This window comes from Pseudorca crassidens, chromosome 15 (assembly GCF_039906515.1).
Source record: "Pseudorca crassidens isolate mPseCra1 chromosome 15, mPseCra1.hap1, whole genome shotgun sequence".
NCBI lineage: Eukaryota > Metazoa > Chordata > Mammalia > Artiodactyla > Delphinidae > Pseudorca > Pseudorca crassidens.
This window is the reverse complement of record NC_090310.1, coordinates 47,882,754-47,903,271: the sequence shown is the minus strand read 5'-3', so window position 1 is coordinate 47,903,271 and position 20,518 is coordinate 47,882,754. Positions and strand designations below refer to the sequence as shown.

General features: G+C 37.6%; 1 protein-coding gene across 2 annotated transcripts in view; it reads right to left on the bottom strand.

Moving 5' to 3' along the window:
- Nucleotides 1-3,034: 3,034 nt before the first annotated feature.
- ESF1 (ESF1 nucleolar pre-rRNA processing protein homolog) overlaps nucleotides 3,035-20,518 on the bottom strand; it is a 58,307-nt gene continuing 40,823 nt past the window's right edge. For both annotated transcript variants that reach the window (XM_067707459.1, XM_067707460.1), the window contains exons 10-14: nucleotides 17,709-17,830; nucleotides 15,103-15,190; nucleotides 7,753-7,835; nucleotides 5,878-6,024; nucleotides 3,035-3,845 (exon numbers count right to left, since the gene is read on the bottom strand). In XM_067707459.1, coding sequence (XP_067563560.1) covers nucleotides 3,552-3,845; nucleotides 5,878-6,024; nucleotides 7,753-7,835; nucleotides 15,103-15,190; nucleotides 17,709-17,830 — 734 coding nt within the window. In that variant the 3' untranslated portion in view covers nucleotides 3,035-3,551. The remainder of the gene's footprint in view (nucleotides 3,846-5,877; nucleotides 6,025-7,752; nucleotides 7,836-15,102; nucleotides 15,191-17,708; nucleotides 17,831-20,518) is intronic.

Here is a 20,518-nt window from a genome sequence, read left to right as displayed (position 1 = left end):
TCAGCATACAAGCTCTGTACATGTTTTGGTAAGTTTTTACCTGAGTATACTATTTTCTTTGGAACATTTGTGTTTGTAATTTCAGTTTCCACGTGTTCATAGTTAGTATATAGAGATGTGATTGATTTTTATATGCTGACATTGTATCCTGTGATCTTGCTGAACTCCCTTATTTAGTTTGAGGATTTTTTGGTTTCGTTTTTGTGGATTCCTCGGGATTTTCTATGTAGACAATCATGTCATCAGCAAATAGGGTCAGTTTTTTTTCTTTTTTTATAAATTTATTTACTTATTTTTTATTTTTGGCTGCGTTGGTTCTTCGTTGCTGTGCGCAGGCTTTCTCTAGTTGCAGTGAGCAAGGGCTACTTTTCATTGTGGTGCGTGGGCTTCTTACTGAGGTGGCTTCTTTTGTTGCGGAGCAGAGGCTCTAGGTGTGCGGGCTTCAGTAGTTGCGGCACGCGGTCTCAGTAGTTGTGGCGCACTGGCTTAGTGGCTCTGAAGCATGTGGGATCTTCCTGGGCCAGGGATGGAACCCTGCGTGTCCCATGCATTGGCAGGCAGATTCTTAAAACACTGCACCACCAGGAAAGCCCCGTCAGTTTTATTTCTTCCTTTTCAATCTGTACGCTTTTTATTTTTATTGCTTTATTGCAGTGGTTAGAACTTTCAGAGTAGTGAGTGTGGACATTGTTTTAAGGGTAACTGGGATTTGTATTAATCAGATATGGTAAGATACGAAGATACGGAAATAACTGTTGAAGAAGTTTTTTATACTCACATTCCCTAGCATGCCACGGAAGGGGGTCACACAGGGAAACACTGGGGTTGGTGAGGAGGCAGAGAACAGGGGAAAATGTGTGCAAGGGGCTTTATTGTGGTTTCTTTGGGAAGGGATGGGCGAGGCAGGGTAAGAAAGTTTAGGATTGGCTAGCTTGAATTTCAGTGGGCTCTAGGGTAGGGCACGAGGATACTGGCCCACTGTGTGAAAAGCCCAATAAAGGTGGCTGAAGGTACAGGCTCTGGATTTGTTGCTTTGCATTCGAAAGGCATGCTTGTGTGCAAGTTATTTACTAACTCTGGGAACTGGCCAGCCCTGGGAGGGGCAGTCTCTGTAGGAACAGCAAGGACCCACCCAGTGGTCAGAGGATCAGAATACAGAAAATAAGACACGATTAAAAGACAGCCTTGCCTTGTTCTCAATCTTAGGCAAACATTCAGTCTAAGTATGCTAATTGTAGGGTTTCTGTCATGCTCTTTATCAAGTTAAGTAGTTTCCCTCTATTCCAAAGTTGTTTTTATCATGAATGGATGTTAGATTTTGTCAAATACTTTTTCTCATCAATTGATATGATCATATACTTTTTCTTCTTTAGCATGTTAATACAGTGGATTACGTTGGTTGTGGATGAACCAGTTTTGCAAACCTGGAATTAAATCCCCTTGGCCATGGTGTATAATTCTTTTTATACATTGTCAGATTCAATTTGTTAATATTTTGTTGAGGTTTTTTATGCCTAAGTTTGTGAGACATTAATTCTCCAGAAGCAATCTCATTTCTATATATTAACAATAAATACCAGTCTGTAGGTTTTCTTTACTTGTACTGTCTTCATCCGGTTTTGGTATCAAGAATACCAACAACAACAAACAATCCAAATAAATGTGACCTTAAGAGTCACCCAAACTACCCTCACATTGTTTGTTGAATTATGGCAGTGGCCATATTTTTATCCTGAGTTTTACTACCAGCAATTATTGTATTTATTGAGAACCTAACATTCTTGGTGTATTATGTTTATTTAATGCAGTACCTGATAATGCAATTCTCATTTTTTTTCCTACTTAAAAAATATCAATTCCTTGAGAAAAGGAGCCAGGGCTGTGCAAAGCTTATATGCTCAATTTATTTGCTATAATCAATCATGTGCCTGACTAGTAAAATGAGATTTACAATTAAATACAGTGACTTAACAACAAAGGGCTCAAAAATGAAAATCCAAACCAAACCAAACCAATTAAAAAACCAAGAGTAAGTTTCGCAGGAATCTTAAAATCAAACTGAGTAATCCCCACACTGATTAAAGTTTAAAGTCTTTTTCCTTGCATGAAAATGAAATATGAATAATTACACAATTATAGACTATATTCAAAAATATATTAAGATTCATGATCTTCTAGTGATGAGTACACAATTACTGCTTTATTTGGCTGAATTATCTAACAATGTTATTAGCACTTTATGATAAGAACACGCAAGAGGGAAGAGATATGGGAACATATGTATAACTGATTCACGTTGTTATAAAGCAGAAACTAACACACCATTGTAAAGCAATTATACTCCAATAAAGATGTTTAAAAAAAAAAAAAACCACCATTCCCCACACGATACTCTGCATTTTTCTGTTATTATGAGCAATTTTAGATATCCTCTTTTTTCCTTCCCCTTCCATAGACTGTTCATATGCCCTTATTATCTTGATATCATTCTGAGTCTTACATCCTTTTATTCTTGAAAATATACTACGTTGGCAGGCTTGAATTTTTGTACCAATAATGTTAAGTTTACTATTAACCACAAACCTGGCCAAACGCCTACTGCCTTTCAGAAGCTACCATATTTATCATTCATTCCAAGTGATTATTTTGGTTTTTATTTTCATTTATTTATACAGCACACCTAATTCTTCTAAGTGGTCAGTTAATAGTTTACAAAACCTAGAACAGATGAAATCCAGGAGTATTAAGGCTTTGAAGGTGTGTTTTAATTTAATTTTAAAAAGAATTAAGATTCCTTAAACTCTATAGCAGCATACCCATCCTTCCAAGCATTCCAAAACTCTGAAGGGCAGACAGAATTTTCTGTTACTACAAACATAAAAATCATTGCAGAGCTCACGAACATTTCAAATATAATTATGAACAATGCAGACCTGGAACTGCCTTTCCATGGAGTTGTCCTCTTAAAGAGTTAGTTTTTCAGATATTTTTCCAGAGAGTAGTTTACTGGAGGTGAATAAAATGAATTCAGTGCTATACAAAATAGTAAAAATTTTTATTTACAAATTAATAAACTATAATAAACATGACCAAACAACAAAGAAAGTTATTGGCTTCTATTCATTATGGCTAGAAATATAAATTATTTAAACAAGTATCTAAATCTGCCTCCTGCTTCCAGATAAATTAATGTATTGCATATACATATTTTCAAGTTGTTCCTAACTCTTATTCAGACTTAAGACTTGGTCACTCCTCTATTTTTTACATAGAATTATAAACAGTCTTTAAAAAAAGCTAGCAGAGTAATAAATATAAAAATTTTATACATCCTATAATCTGGATTAATTATGATTAATCTGTGGAAATACACAGTACAAATCTATCAATCATACACAATTAGGTCTAACTGTTATATACAGAAAATAAATTTTACAACAGTCAGTTTTTATTCATATTCTTGAAAGGTATAGCACTATTCCCAATAAGTATTCCTTCCATCACTTCTGTATACTTTATACATTCTCAAACCAAAAAGAAACAACATACACCTATTTGACTTTTTGCTTTTTTCTTGCTTGAAACTGCTCTGTTTTGTTTTTGACAGATTTAATCAACATTGACAAGGCAGGATCAATGGATCTCTTGTGTGATTCCTTCTGAATTTCACTCTCTTTTTTCTTTATTGCCTGAGTAAGTTCTTGTTCTTTTTGTTCTCTCTGACGGGCTTTCTCCTCAAGGATTTTTTCCATAGCTTTTGTTTTCTTGAAATTAGGATCTGAAGGATCCAAATTGAACAAGTGGGAAGTATACATTGCCTGAAACCGTGCATCCTTAACATTGACCTGCAAATCCAAAAGGAAAACATAAATAAATAAAATTAGCAAACCAAAAGGCCCAGAAATGGGACCAAATTTCGAAAGTAAGTGAGTTGATTATATAAAATACAAACGTGGGCATTTTGCATTGATTCATTAGAAAACTGTTCTCCCACAGATCTTCAATGGAGTTTTTGTTTGTTTGTTTGTTTTTTTGCGGTACGCGGGCCTCTCACTGTTGTGCCCTCTCCTGTTGCGGAGCGCAGGCTCAGCGGCCATGGTTCACAGGCCCAGCCGCTCCTCGGCATGTGGGATCTTCCCGGACCGGGGCACGAACCCGTGTCCCCTGCATCGGCAGGCAGACTCTCAACCACAGCGCCACCAGGGAAGCTCTTCAAGGGAGTTTTAAGGTTTATTCCTGAACCGCAATGTGCAGGGCACACTGTTTTTCATCACACGACGACAATATCCTTGAAAGGGAACTCTCCTAGTCTATGTATACAATGGCCTGGAACGACACCAGCCACTTAGACCGAGCGTCTGGAGGAGGGGAATGACCCCTGGAGTAGGCAGGCTCCTCCAGAGTGTGAAACCTCTTTCTGGCTGGGATAATTAAGCCGATAATTAAGCCAATGGTATCTCCTGCTGGAGTTTTGTGCAGTCATTGCATTCTGAGTACATTAAACTTTTTTTCAACCTTCGTGCTAAAATGAGCAGCTACTGAGGGCAATTCATACAGCAAAAGATTTAAAGATTAAAATGGGAAAGATGGCACCCCTGAGACCAAGATCCGGTCAGATACAAGCCCCGAATTTATCCTTTATCTTTCTACAAGAACACTGTGGTCCTACATGTTAAGAGTGTACCCTTAACTCCAGCCAGGTCTTCAAGTATTGCCAGGCACAGGGGTGACCAGCCAGAAAGGGAGCATGACTCACTGCCACCCATCATTCCCATGCGAAAAATGAGTCCACCCGGAGATGGACTGTAGAGTTACTTAGTTATAGTAAGGACAACAGACGTGATACCACCACCACCACCACGACACTCATGAAAAATGTTTTTATGCATGATGATTAGTGTGTGGAGACAGTTCTCAAAATAGAAGATCTGACTACAAATCATTCTTTGTTTTTAACTTTTCATAAGAAAATCAATTCACCAAAAAGTTCAGTGGAACAGCACACACATGGAGCTGACTTAACAGAAACCGGAGCTACACAGTGGTTTCAAAGTCCCTCTCCACGCTACTTAGAAGTTATCTGTACGCCCCTCTCAATTCTCTAAACAACTTCAAAATCTCTCCCATCTTCTTCTGGGTCTATTCTTCCATGCTAATGGATGGAAGTCATCAAATAGTTCCTGACAGCTGTTGTAGGTTTTCTGTACAGGGTTCAAACTCATGCATGGGGACTGTGTGGTCACTAGAAATATGTACTTAGCAAAAAGAGGGAAAAGAGGGAGCAATGGAAACAAGAAACAAAGCAATTAAAAAAGCATGGCCTACTGCACTGGCCTTTGCACACAGAGTGTGGCGCGATGTGATGTGAACCTGCTGTTTCTCAGTCAGGCTTAATGATGCAGAACTTTCCCAGTGTGAGCATCACAGTGCATGTGATTCTAACACTAAAAGCTACATATTTTGGTGCAACATGGCTACCAAAATAGAAGCCAACTACATCACCTGGTGCTCAACCAAAGAAACACCCCATGGATGAACTGGCTGTGTTGGGCTGAAAGATGGTAGCTTTGGTTCCATGCTCAATTTTTTTTTTTTTTTTTTTGCGGTACGCAGGCCTCTCACTGCTGTGGCCTCTCCCGTTGGGGAGCACAGGCTCCGGATGCACAGGCTCAGTGGCCATGGCTCACGGGCCCAGCCGCTCCGCGGCATGTGGGATCTTCCTGGACCAGGGCACGAACCCGTGTCCCCTGCATCGGCAGGCGGACTCTCAACCACTGCGCCACCAGGGAAGCCCTAAGACGCTCGATTTTTATCTCCAGAGCTGACTTTAGATATAACACCAGCTTTAAGAAGATAATGACTATTGTCCCTGGTTACCTCAAAGTCATCCTCCAATAATTCCTTCTTCTTCATAAGCTGTTTTTTCTTCTTTTTGCTCAGATTCTGGTGCTCCACAATCTTGTTATAATTGAAGTGTTTCTTGCTCTCTTCCTCCTCATCCATCACGAGCAAAGCCATTTCAGCCTGTGGAGAGAAAAAAGAGTTCAAATATACAACAGTGCTTTTCTTTCCCTAAACAGGAGTATAGGGCACAGATATCCCCCCAGGAAAGGAGAACCGAGCCACCAATGCTCTGGGATAACACTTGTCATCCGTAAACTGATTGTGGATTACCAGAACTCAAAACGAAACCCAGAGATCTCTGTACAGTAATGGGTATAATTTTTAGAAGCAACATCACTGACAGCAGGAAGCTTTATCTAAAATCCAGACCATATTTCACCTAGTGTAACTGGTTAGTAGGCTGTAGAAATAAGAGTCCTCAAGTCCCCCAAATAAAAATTTCTCATTTTCAGTTTGTTCTTTTTAAGCAGACACTAAATCTAGCAAACATGTAGTATTTTGTGATACAAACTAGACTTTCCAAACATGCTTTAGGAACAAGGAATTCCTTTTTTCTTTTGCTTTTTTTTGGCCTTTACTTCTTCAATGTTGACACATGTCTATGAAGGCAGGATCTTAATATTTGCTTCTGTAATCTAATATAATGCTTGTTTCTACTAAATAGGTATTTTCTACTGACCATGGGATTAAATGTAAACCTTCAAGAATCAAGTAAACAACCATGTACACTAGAGAAAATACAGAGTGTGCTATGAGATTCCTGTGAATCTTCCTCCATTACCACTTTAGACTGCTTTAATTATGTCTCCCTTCCACCACCAGTACCCGCAGTTGGCTTTCTTTTTAGAGCCATTTTCTACAAAAGAAAGGTTTTCTTTTGCTCCTTAACTCTGTGAACACTACTGCACATGCAGTAAAACATGCATTAAGATGCAGAGTTTAGGTGACCAGTCAGGCTCCCTTCTAGACAGTGCTATGAACATCAGTCTTGTGAACATTGTTGACTCCAATTCCTGTCTCAGAAAAAATACATATTACTCTGTGCCATGGATCTTTGGAGGCACTGAAGCATAAAGTTCACTACACTTCCAAGAAAGACTAATTTTGTACACTAAATTTATGTTATTTTCAATAATAAAAAGAGAGAAATGAGCATTGAACAAGCCATAAAGCAAACCCTGTATTACAGGGTTTAAAACTTATGGCATTATTATTTTAGGGTTTTAATAGTACTATTTTTTTTTGTCTCAGTTATAGTGAGACCAAATTAAAACTTGAATTAAATTATTGAATTAAAACTTATGGCATTATTATTTTAAGGTTTTTATAGTACAATTTTTTTTTTGGTCTCAGTTATAGTAAGGGTTTTTAATAATAAGATATTTTCCTCTTAATCACAAAGGGACATGCCTTGGGTTTGAGGTAAATTTTAACTTTGTACTAGCTGGATACTAGTTGGAGAAATTTGGTAAAAAGATGACATTTAAAAACTATGCTTGGGACTTCCCTGGTGGTGCAGTGGTTGGGAGTCCACCTGCCGACGCAGGGGATGCGGGTTCGTGCCCCCCTCCAGGAGGATCCCACGTGCCGCGGAGTGGCTGGGCCCGTAAGCCATGGCCACTGAGCCTGCGCGTCCGGAGCCTGTGCTCCGCAACGGGAGAGGCCTGTGTACCGCAAAAAACAAAAACAAAAACAAAAAAAACTATGCTGCAGAAATTCTTATTTATAAATTCATAACTAAAATAAGTTTGTTTTTTTTTATTAGGGATACTGGAAACACATGGATAACTCCACTTGAACTGTACATATCAATTATCCACTAAGCATGTAACCATGACCATGTCTTACCTTTTGTCTTTCTAGTTCAGCTTGTTCCTCTGGAGATGTGCCATCTTTTGCAGATTTTGTTGATTTCTTCTTTTCTTTTATACCTGGCACAACAAACCAACATAGGAGGGTTAAAAATTATAAGACTATCACAGCAACAATCTGTTTATACTATTTTATTTTAAAAATTTTGTTTATAACAAAAATGCAAGGTATCTATCAATAAATATATAGAAACTAAAGAAAGTAAAAAAATATTACTTAGATGACTATGGGTATGAATGGAATAATAATAGTCTGGAGGGGATAAGTAAATATTACAAAGAAGGAATTTCTTCTGAAAGTAATGTATAATTATATATACATCAGCTAAAAAAGAAAAATCATTTCAACAGATACAGAATAAGTACTTGATAAAATTCAACATCCACTCATGACAAAATATATACATTTAATAAAATTCTATTCAAGGAAATCTTTACAAAGATTAACAAGATAGATTTGATATACATGTAATACAGTGTGCTGAACTGTACTACAAAGTGAAAACAAAAACACTGTACTACATAATGAGAAAAATAGAACAGTTGGCTTAGTATGTAATAAAATGTAGCATCATACATCACTGGAAAAAGAAAGGATTATTCAATAACTGGTGCTAGGCAATTTGTTTTATTCTGCAAAAAAAATTTGAGCTATAGATGCATCGCATAATTTACAGGAAAATAAAATGCAGATGTATTAAAGAGTTAAACATTAGGAAAAAAAACCCTGTGAGAAAATACAAGGGAACAGCTACCTGATCTTAAATAGAAGGAATGTTTTCTTAGCGTAAGAATAATAGGAGAAATCACAAAGGGAAAAAAAACAAAACACAGGTAATTTTAATATATAAACTCTTAAAACTCATCAGCAAAATGAAAAATTCATCTCTATAATGACAATTTGACGATAACTACCTGTAAGTAAAAGTTTAACAAAACCCTTTCTCTTTCTCTAAAGATAAATTTGATCTTTGTTTAACTTTCTGGTTCTATTATTATTAAACAAAATTACTCATGGGAAAACTGGCTCCTGAGTAGAAAACTGACTATATTTTCAGGCACTCAGGGACTTCTGGAGAACACAAGGTGTTAGATGAGGCAGTAACACACGCAGTTAAGGGCACTTGACTCGGGAGCAGCTGGCCTGGGTTTAAATTCTGGCTCAACTACATTCTAGCTGTAGCAGTTTGTGCTTGTGTCCTTATCTGTACAGTGGGGATTATAATACTTGCACCTACCTCCTAGGGTTATTGTGATGACTAAATACACTAAAAAATGTTAAGAGCTTAATGTCTGGCACATGGTGCTATAAACTGCTTGCTATCACTGTTATAATAGTCTGACTATACATATATAAGGTATCTTGGGTTCCTTGGTGATCACGCAGATGCTTTGATTTTTCTTCCTTTTTTTGTCTGTTGGGAGGGGTTCAGGGAGAATTGGTGTCAAAGTATGAAGAACTACTCTGAAGAGTAAGAAGGTTCAGAATCCACAAAGACATGTTCTGTTACTCTAGAATGTTATTACACAATCTCAACCTTCTCTGAGCTGCTGGACACTGTCTTATTTGGATAAGTTGAGTTCTCTCCTTCCAAATGCAGAGAAACCAATGGTCTCTAAAGTATTAACAACAATTAATGCTTCTACAGCACTTACTAGGCACCAGAAAGTACTGCTATTTTATTCCATTTTATACAGGAACTGCTTTAGTCCTCACAACAATGCTATGAGGTAGATTCTGTTATTTATTACAATCTTCACACTGTGGGTGAGGAAACTGAAACACAGAGAGGTTAAGCAATTTGTCTCAAGGTGAGTAAGTAAAGGAACCATGATTCAAACCCGAGCACTCCAACTCAGGCTCTCTGTTAATCACCCATACTTCATCCCTTCGCTATCAAATGTCATTCTCCCTGGAAGAGCCATTTCCATTTAAAATGCATTTTGTTGTAAAATAATAAAGTAAAATTCACAGAACATATAATGATGGCTGAACAACCGCAGCTAATGGGGGATAACAGGAAGTAGAGAGAAGCTTTAGAAGCTGCTCCATGTGCACTAGCCCTGCTGCACTAAGGCAGCCCTGCCTAGCTGAGAGAACACACCTGCACATAAGTGTGGCCTCGTTCACCCCTCACTGCTACCAAGGCGTCTGTCTGCACTTTTAAGAAGAAATATCATTATATGTAGCCCTTCCCCTAAGTGAGATAGTGCTCCTATCTCAAATGTTTTTCAGGGAATGATGTATCTGCTTTAAGATTATAACCTTTTCTCTGTTGTAAGTATGTGCACGTATTTATACATATAAATATCAGCAAGGGTCCACTTTCTTAGGGTCTGACTCCCACACCCTAAGTTTACCTCTGCTCTCTTAAGGCAATAGCTCCTTTTGAAGTGAATGGACAAGTGACATATGCAGAAGATCATTCTGTGGCAGGGGAAAAAAATCAGGCTGTATATGATTAATACATAAAGGAGATAAAGATCTTCACATACAGCTGTGGGAAATAATTTCAAAGAGCCCACAATGAACTGTTCCGGATTTTATAACAACCTGGTGAAAAGCCATAAAAATAAACTTGAAAGGAAGACTGCAGCAAGAGAGGAAAAAAATCTCCAAGATGGTCAGGGCTAAAAATGATATCTAATTTTAGTGTGATGAAAATTTCTTTGCTCATGAAGAATTTACTGTGTGCTACATTGAACTGTTTAGTCAGAAGATAAATAATGTGTAGAGACCCTTTCTGCACTGTTAACAAGATCATATTAGGTGGGCATATCTTTATTTTTTTAAAAAAAGCATTTTAAAAAAAAAGGCATTTTCCCTTTGGAAAGCTTTCAGACCTAATTTAGTGAAGAGTACTAGGGAAATGAAAGTCCCTGTTCTGAAACGTTATCTTTATTTTTCAGTGAATCTTTTGGCAAGTAAGAGTCCACATCTCCTGGGACTGTGGCAAAAGGACATATAGATGATTCTAATAAGCTGAATATTAACAGAGACTTGAAATTGGGTGTTGGGGTTTTACAGTTAAGAAAAAAAAATCTGGGCTTCCCTGGTGGCACAGTGGTTGAGAGTCCGCCTGCTGATGCAGGGGACACGGGTTCGTGCCCTGGTCCGGGAAGATCCCACATGTCGCGGAGCGGCTGCGCCCGTGAGCCATGGCCACTGAGCCTGCGTGTCTGGAGCCTGTGCTCCGCAACGGGAGAGGCCACAACAGTGAGAGGCCCGCGTACCGCAAAAAAAAACCCCAAAACTAAACAAGCCTTACTGAGGCCACTATCCCTTTAAGCAAAAAAAGGTAACAATACATCCATGGAAAAAGATGTGCTGCAAACAATTGATCTGTAAAAGGAGTATCTGTAAAAGAAATTCCATTTTCCATTACTTGTAATGTCAGAGAATTGTTCCCATAAAGAAGTTCTTCCAGGGCTTCCCTGGTGGCGCAGTGGTTGAGAGTCCGCCTGCCGATGCAGGGGACACGGGTTTGTGCCCCGGTCCGGGAAGATCCCACATGCCGCGGAGCGGCTGGGCCCGTGAGCCATGGCCGCTGAGCCTGCGCGTCCGGAGCCTGTGCTCCACAACGGGGGAGGCCACAACAGTGAGAGGCCCACGTACAGCAAAAAAAAAAAAAAAAAGTTCTTCCAGAGTGTTGAGAGCTTCTTGTGAGAGAGCAGTTAAGAGAGTTCACTGGAGGGCAGACTGCTCTCCGTACTGACCAGACAGGAGTGGTAAGCCCCCTAGCAATTTACTCTTTAGCAGCAAGTTCCTGCACCCAAGATCACTTGTCCATCATCAGATAATCTTCCTCTGGACCGAGGCATTCTGGCTTTGCTTGGAAAGCTAGCAAGTCCTTGTGTCCAGCTCTTATACATATGGCTCCTGGCTCTGGCTTTGGTCTTTACACAACGCACTTGTAGAGTTACAAAAAGTAAAAGGGAGCCATTAGGATTCAGGTTCTATCATCTACAACTGGCCCTTGTGCAATTCAACCACGTTTTCAGTTCACTCCTCTATAAAGTGGGCTAAAGTTTGGATTAGAGGACAGAATGCATATAAGAGCATTTGTAAACTGTAAAACTACACATGAGCAGTATACTGTAAGCACCCAGCATACTGGCTGAATGAATCAAATATGTGTGCCTTATTATTAGATTTTCATGGTGGTTTATCAAATATCTAAAGTTGTCAAGACAAAGGATACATTCTAATAGGGTATATTTAACATGTGATGTACTTTATTTCACTCCTACTTCTTCAAAAACAAAATCTTATCAAACAGTTTATGCAATTAGCACTAAGCAAATTTCTCCAATACTTCATTTCTACAAGAAACTTTTAACTCATTCTAGAAATACATTTTCAAAGCTCTCATCTAATATTGAGTTTGCAGTTTAAAAAAAAATAGAAAAATTATAGCAAATTTACAGTGTAGGGAGTAAAAACTTAAAAGGAAAAATTAGAAAAGATTTCTAGTACTCATATTGGCTCCTAACCCGAGCCAAACACCAGGTCTGGCATCAGTAACTGAACTCAATTTCTCCATATTTTGAAGAGCGTGTAAGTTTAGCTCTGGGATTGCCTAGGGCAAAGGTATCCTGGCTTAAAATGTCTCTGTCCTGCTCAACCATGGAGCTGAACTATACACCCTTCCAAACACTAATGCTTTTCCTCCTATTTCATGGCGGTTCCTTCTGTTTCATAAACTTTCCCCCTACCTTCCAGGTAGTACCTTCTCCAGGAGGACAGAGTACCTTACGCAGCCTCCTGACTTCAGAGCCCAAACCTGCACCTCCCTCTCTTACCAATGCTTTCTACCCCTTGTTCCACGGTTTGAAATACTATTTAGAGGCTACCGATTCCTAAGTCGGAATCTAGGAGTTATGCTAAATGCCTTCCTTATCCAAATAAAAAGATCGGCAAGTCCACCTCCAAAATATATCTAGAATCCCATTTACTTTTCTCCTTCCAATTCCATTACCGTCGTGCTGTCTAGACCAACCATCACCTCTAGACCTCTACAAAAGCCTGGTCTCTTAGCTCTCACCAATGCCTTTCTTCAATCTGTTCTCTTTGCAGGACCCACAGTAGTATGTTAAAATGCATACCACATCACTTCACATCCTTGCTTTAAGACCCTTCACCGGCTTCCCACTGTCAGTAGAGTAAAATCCAAATTTGTCACCGTGACACAAGGCCCTGCAGGGTCAATCCTGTGTCCCAGCCTGGCCTTATACCAAACTGCCCCTCTAACCATGCTCCAGCCACACTGGTATCTTTCCATTTCTCTGACACCAGTTCTTTCTCACCTCATAGCTGTTCTACCCATTTTCCTCTCATTTGCAATGCTCTTCCCCCAACTCTCTCTGCCTGACTCCTTCTCATTCTGCAGGTCTCAGCTCAAACGTCACCATCTCAGAGAAGCTTGCTTTGCCGACCCTATATAAAGAAAGCTACTCTCCTTCTTCCTCCCAGTTATATGCTCTGTATTACCCTATTTATTAGTTCCTTTAAAACAGTGATCATATTTGCATAATATTCTTATTTGTTTACCTGTTTAGCATGTCTTCCCTAAAACTATAATCTACTTAAAGGATGTAACTTAGCTTCTATTATTAGTGCTGTATCTCTAGCCTAGCAGAGTGCTCGGCACCTGGTAGGCACTCAAAAATGTTTATTGATAGAATGAATAAACATGTCAAGATACCATTTTTTAGTCCTAACTTTATCTAAAAAAAAAAAAAAAATTCACTCTTTTGTTTTTCTTTTTCCTTAAAGCCCTTAAGCCCAGATATAAATAATTATTCCTAGAAAGTATGCTGAAATCAAAAGTATATCGAAAGCAAGCAAACGTAATCTGCATTTTCCCTTGGAACTTTGGATACTAACTTTAGGGAAAACTATTCACAATTTAAATGTGCTGATTCCAAGAAACAAGCTACCCAAGCCACTAAGCTATTTAACTTACTCTTTGAATCCTACCCCGAGTTCTGCAGTTTGACCAGATTTCACATGCCAAATGAAGCACTTTGGAATGAGAACAAGGAAACTATAATGCTTCGCATTTCTCTGTTATAAACTTGGTTTCCTGAAATCGGAGGATAAGGCTAAAATCCATCATCTTCTAGAAATGACTGCTCAGGTATGATAAAAAGCAGAATATGCTAAGTTTCCATTTCCCTTTCCAATTCCTAAGAATCTCACATCCTATAATAGACTTTATTCATCTTGATCTCCTTTTCATCAATAGAATGTCAGTGATAAAAGGCTATAACAACCAAGAAATAATTTTGAGCAATTTTGACTTTCCTGCTGAGAACTATTCTGGCCCACTAGTCACAAGGGACAAGAAGCAGGGAAACTTCATAAAATCCTTCTCTTTACAATGCCAGCTTGGAGTTGCTCCAGCAACAAGCCTTTGGGGTTCATGTGTGTGGTATGCAGAGCAGGGGGAAGCAAAATGCAGGAGAACAAATGGAAAATGCTTACAGTGGTCCTGCACTGACTTGTCCAAGTATGGCCTGAACCTTACCACACACTTTTATACACACACACAATTTATACATACCAAAAAGGTAAGAATGAAAGCATTCAGGAAAGAATGACTGGTGCATGCGCAATGGAAACAAAGCTCCCTGGATATAGGAAATCAGATACCTGATAGTTTAGGGATTCAAGGAAAAAGGGGAGGAAGCTGGCTTTCAGCTACAATGAAGCTCATAATGAAGCAGAATAAATGAAAAGGGGATAAAATGAAACATAGATGCTTTTGTCTATTTGAGCCGACAAGTTTTCATACTATGAATGAAACCCTGTTTCACACATGTAAATCATGTAAAAATTAAAAAAAATCATACACATATCCACAAATATATAAACAAATTTATTCCATGCTTTCAATTCTTCATAGTCTGTGCAAAGAGAGACGTAGAATGGATGTGTTATAATAAAGCAGTGAAAGCACTCAAAAATATGACTTCCTTTTTTTCCTCATCCTTTTATAGTCAATCTGTCTATAAGGATATTTCCCAGAAAGGCATCTCCAGTAAACTGTTAAATTAATCATATTACCCAAAGTTTCCTATAATGAAATTATTTCTTGTATGTACAGGGGGCATGCTGACCCCTCCTAATCCGATCAATGGTTACATCCCATAGGACAAACTTGCTTATAAGCCACTAGGGAGCTATACAAATTCTAGGAATTTTATTTTTTTTTATTTTTTAGTGAAACAAAGTGTTTATCAGAAGGAAAAAGAGTATGTGTGAATAGGCACACACAGGCGGACTTTAGATTCCAAGTGAAAACTACAAATATGGCTGGCTTACCTATTTTTTTAGCTTCTTCGGCAAAGTATGGGTCATTCATATCAACATCAGAGGGAACTTCATCTTCACTGGCCTCTTCAGCAAGAGCCTTAAAGTTGAATATAAAAATACATACAGTTTATTATAAGGACCAAAATATACAAGCGTCAAGAAAAACCGTACTTCTTTTAAATCAAGCAGTTCAATCTAAAATTAAAAGTTTTTTAAATGGATCAGTTTATAAAATAACTCCTGAGTAACTCTTTTGTTTGTTCAACAAATACTTATGGAATACTTAGTAAATGCAGGAACTATGTAGGGCTTTTGAGAGAAATGAAAGTTATCAGATACATGGTTTTTGTCTTCAAAAATTTTACAATCTATTAAAAGAAGTTATAGACACATAAACAGACATATATATAGTAATAGTAATAGTAATTCAAGATAGGAAGTGCCAAAGAGACAAAAATAAAATACAGACATTCAAGGAGAAGAATACTTTGAGATGGGTGATCAGTGAAGAGAGGTGGCCTGCCTCATCTCTCACGAAACTAAGAAATGGCAGTGATTATCAACAGCCTGAAGTACTGCATTGTGGGTTATCTTTTAAATCATTAAAGCAATTCATCTGCTGGTTATTTAAAGAAAATGATAATGAACTTACCGTTCTCATCACCCAACTTCAACAATTACCTTGTTTTATCTATAATCCACTCATGAAAACTTTTGTGCTATTTTTAAGCACATCTGTTGGTTACATTTTCCCTAATCAAATCTGAACAGTTTACTAAATTAGTATATTTAAATTTTAAAAATCAAGTCTATAAAATACACAGAACATATGCAAACTGAGATCAGACTAACCAGATTGAGTTTATCCCCAGGAATCTAAAACGTGAGTCGTTTCAACAAAAACATTTAGAATGCACATTGCTAAACATCATCCTACATGCTGAAGAAGACCCACCAAGCTCTAAAGAATATTCATTTTGATATTACTATCCTTTTAAGAACAAGGGCTTCTAAGAACTTTTTCACCAAACTATTATAACCGATTCATCAGTAATATGATGTTTCTAACAAAGATTATGAAATACTTATATAGCTAACCACATATTTATTCACATTTTTTTAAACTGTTTTTTAGATCTAAATTATAGTATACCAACTATGGCGTATAAACATATTCATTTCTTTAGTAATAATTTCTCAATATCAAATTCAAGTCACGAAGAGGAAAAGGGGAAAAAGTATTTTTAACTTGAATTCTTGAAACTCTTCTATATGTGAAGAACCTGGGGAGGTGGAAGAGATCTGCTGGAATCACCAAGTCCAGTATAGAGCTGAGTCTAGAACAAACTGGGCACTCAACTGATGTATTTTTAATATTATTGATAAAATGAGTCCAGTCTAAGCCCAATGAAGGGAAAGCGTTAAAGCAGAAGATAATCTCAAAGCACCAAATGAAAATCAAAGACAATAGCTGCTAAAGATCTCAGAAAAGAATGACTACTTTGTTGACCCCATAAAGACTCATTTGTAAGTCTTCCAATAAACTGATGGCTTAATAACTTGTGGAATTATTCCACTTAAAAGACATTTTACTGCCTGAGAGAGGCAGCATATCAATGGGGGCAGGGCTCTTACCTCATTTCCTCATTTTACTATCCATTTCCAAAAACACTGAGTATAACAGGAATTCAAAACTCACTCCATTGCATCATTCAATTTTGTAGCCCTCTTTCAATATTGCAGCTGTTGTACCAAAAGCACAAGCTTACATCATACGGAGAGAAACAACACAATACAGTAGCAAGAGCACTGGAGCAAGAGATCTGGTTTCTGGTCTCAGCTTGGCCATTAACAAGCTGTGTATCCTCAGACGAATCACTTAATTTTCTACAACTATAAAACGTCAGGGTTGGACTAAAACTAATCATTTAAGATTCCTAAAAGTTGTAAAATTCTGTGATTAGTGATACCATCTTAAGACAATAAATGCATTGCTAGAATGCTGCATTTCGTTGACAAGATAGAGTACTCTTATTGGCAAAAACCCTAAGTGGTCTCTGCTATTACTAAGGACTCTAACTCTGGAAAGATGTTATCCCTGAATGATAGGAGTCAAATCAGATTTTTCACAGACAACATATTTAGCACAGAGAAAGTATCCCTGATAAAGGAATCTAATGACAATATGATGTTAAAAGATCTATACAATAAAATAATACTGAAAAGTGAAAAACGCAGCTTGAGAAACGGAAATACAAAGAAAAAATTTCATTCATGTTGAAAATTTCTCTATGTATACATCCTCAAGTAAAAATGTCTGTATGTACCTCTCTTCCTCAAAAACACAGAATAGAATCAAACTGTCTTACATCTAGAAATCGACTAAACTATGCATTTATTTAGGTAGCACATAAATGTAAAATATTAGAGCAAGGCAGTTAGGTTAAATGATACAGGCTTCGTGTATCATTATGCAGCCTTGCAGAAAACACTTCACCCACCACAGTGAGTGGTCACATTATGAGATACTAGATGCCAAGCACCTGGTACCTTCTGATACTTAGTGGTTGCTCAATAATTATTCGGAATTATTCAGTCATGATTATCACTGATACCTTTTGTTTCTTTTTCAGTCTTTTTTTCTCTTTCTTCTTCTCTAAAAATTGTTCCCATGGGGTCAGTTTATCCTTTCCTTCCAATTTGTTTTTGACCATCTCTTCTGCACTTTCTTTAAGGCCTAAAAGAAAACACAGATAAGTTAGTTTAAAAGCTTCATTCACTGAAAAATGCAATTTACCAAAAAGGGTAATTTACATGTATTTACTGAGTAACAAGATAAAATGCAACACTACAATGTTACAGAGTAATGTAGTATCAATCTATATCAAAGCTATTTCCCAACAACAAATGACAATAAACCTAACCAAACTGAAATGAACAAACCAACTCAGCAAATAAATATATGGTCAAGCTACTAAAGAAAACTCCTTTATTTAAGCTCAAAATTCATTTCTCTGTACTTAATTGAATTGCTTGAGACACTAAGAAAAATTCTGGAACAAAATCTTCTCAGGATATGACTACTAATTAATCTTGGGTAACAAAAGGTAAGTGGTCTTTAACATAATTATTTCTACTTGCTTCTTTGCCCAAGTAAAAGACTGTATTCCCTGGAAATTACAAGTGACTAACAAAAATTGATTAGTAAGGCAATCCCTGTTGAAATGCCCCAGGAAGAAAGAATTCCTGTAATTTCTCCTCAAGAACTCACTCTGTGAATCCACATCTTTAAGATCAAAAGGAGTATCAAGTTCAGATTCCACCTTGTATGTTTAAGTTCTTTCAATGATGTTATTCTATCTTGTAGTTATCTCTCAAGGTCCTTGTTCATTATATTCTGCAGTTCCTGATTCATGTGTCTAGGTGGCTTATGAAACAACTAGAGTGGGGTGAGAAGAAAGAAAAGGTCCCAAGGCTCATCTTTCAGTTCATGAAGACCTCATTACTGTCAAAGTAAAGGAAACGTGACCACTGTGTTATCCCCTTTGATAATACAGATGTTTGTTTTACTTTGTAGTGTTTTGGGGAGGTCATGGTTGGGTTTGGGGAGAGGGAGTTTTAACATTTAGAGGACACAAAATCCATTAAAAAATTAATGGAATGAATCTAGAGACAAGGTCAACCCAGATTATCTTTCCAGATACATTCTAAATTCTAAGAAAGTGAAAACCATCCTAAGGATATAATAATTCCCCTTTCCCCAGATGAGTATACTGAGACTGAGAACGTTCAGCAACTTGCCTAAGAACACACAACTAGGAAGCCATACAGCTACAATTTTAACTCCTAACTGTCCTCTATACTATTACCAGATACATGTGAAATGCTGGTTTGATATAAAATAAAGAAACGTATAGCCCACGAATAAAATCTAAAGTTTTGGGCCTCAGGTTCCTTATCTGCAAAATGAGGTTAGTCTGGATCAGAAGCATGCAAATCCCTCCTCCCGCATACACCTTTTTTCTCCTAAAAGAAAATATTTGGTAGAAGTCCAAATACACAAAACAGCTAAAAGTGGTGCTTTGGGTCCTGAGCCCCAAAGAATAGCAGAAACAGCTGGAACAGATGATCTATAAGGTCCCCTCTTTGGCTCTTAAGCCAAGACTTAATCTCTAAATTTCTGTAAGTTAGAAAAGTATTAAGGTATATGCATACTCAAGGTTATGTAGATTTGTTTTCATGACGTACTGCTGGTATGCCTGATTTATGGGATACTCTCTGATTTACGGGATGCCAAATCAGAAACACAACTCTCAATTCAAAAACGTTTCTTATAAGAAAAACACAATCACTTTACTAAACAGTTTTCAGGAGAAATGTGAACTGTATAAAACATGTCCAGATCTCTGACTGAATCAACAGATACACAGCACCTTAGGAAATGTAAACTTGGATCCTCATTTGGGAGAAAGAAGCAAATCCTGACAAAACAAGTTGAGTTCGAACAGCAAAATAAAACAATTTATATATTATGCCTCTGGGTCAGCACACAGTCCAGTCTCAAATTCTAAATGCACAGTATTGTGTTATTAAATATGATGTTTAAATAATAATCCTTAAGGTATTCTAATTTCCTCATACATTAAGAAAGATTTTATTACTCCAAAATACTAAATTAAGTAATATATTTAGAGTGTTTTTTCCCCCCGCCAAAATGTATTCTCTGGTTAATTTTAATCCTTGAAACTTAAACTCTACTTCTATCTCGGCATGATGCTAAGAAAGGTGTTACTGTTTCTTTTAGGTGACTAGAACATTAGTTTAATGTGTCTCAATCTCTATGAACTACTCCACACGTGACTGGGTCTTGACATTTTTGGGGAATATGGATACCTTCAGAATTTGATAAAAACTATGGAATCTCTGGGACTTCCCTGGTGGTCCAGTGGTTAAGACCCCACGCTCCCAATGCGGGGGGCCAGGGTTTGATCCCTGGTCAGGGAACTAGATCCCGCATGCTGCAGCTAAGACCCAGTGCAGCCAAATAAATAAATAAATAATTTAAAAAGTAATAATAATAAAATGTAAAACAAAAACCTATGGAATCTCTCTCTCAAACACTGTACTGGAAAAACTTGCATACAATGTTCAAAAGTTTATAAATCCTCAATGCTCATTTCTATGTAAGGATCCAAATGGCCTCAGGCAAACAGCATTACCAGGGCAACAGAGGTCTAGGAGAAGACGGGAGTCCATTTCCCACTATTTCAAAACTTATCACTGACATTTGTAGGTTCTACACCAGGGTTTCTCATTTCAGTACAACTGTCATTTTGGACCAGATAATTCTTTGTTGTGAAGGACTGTGCATTACAGAATGTTAAGCAATATATCTGGCCTCTCCACACTAGCTGCCAGTAGCCCC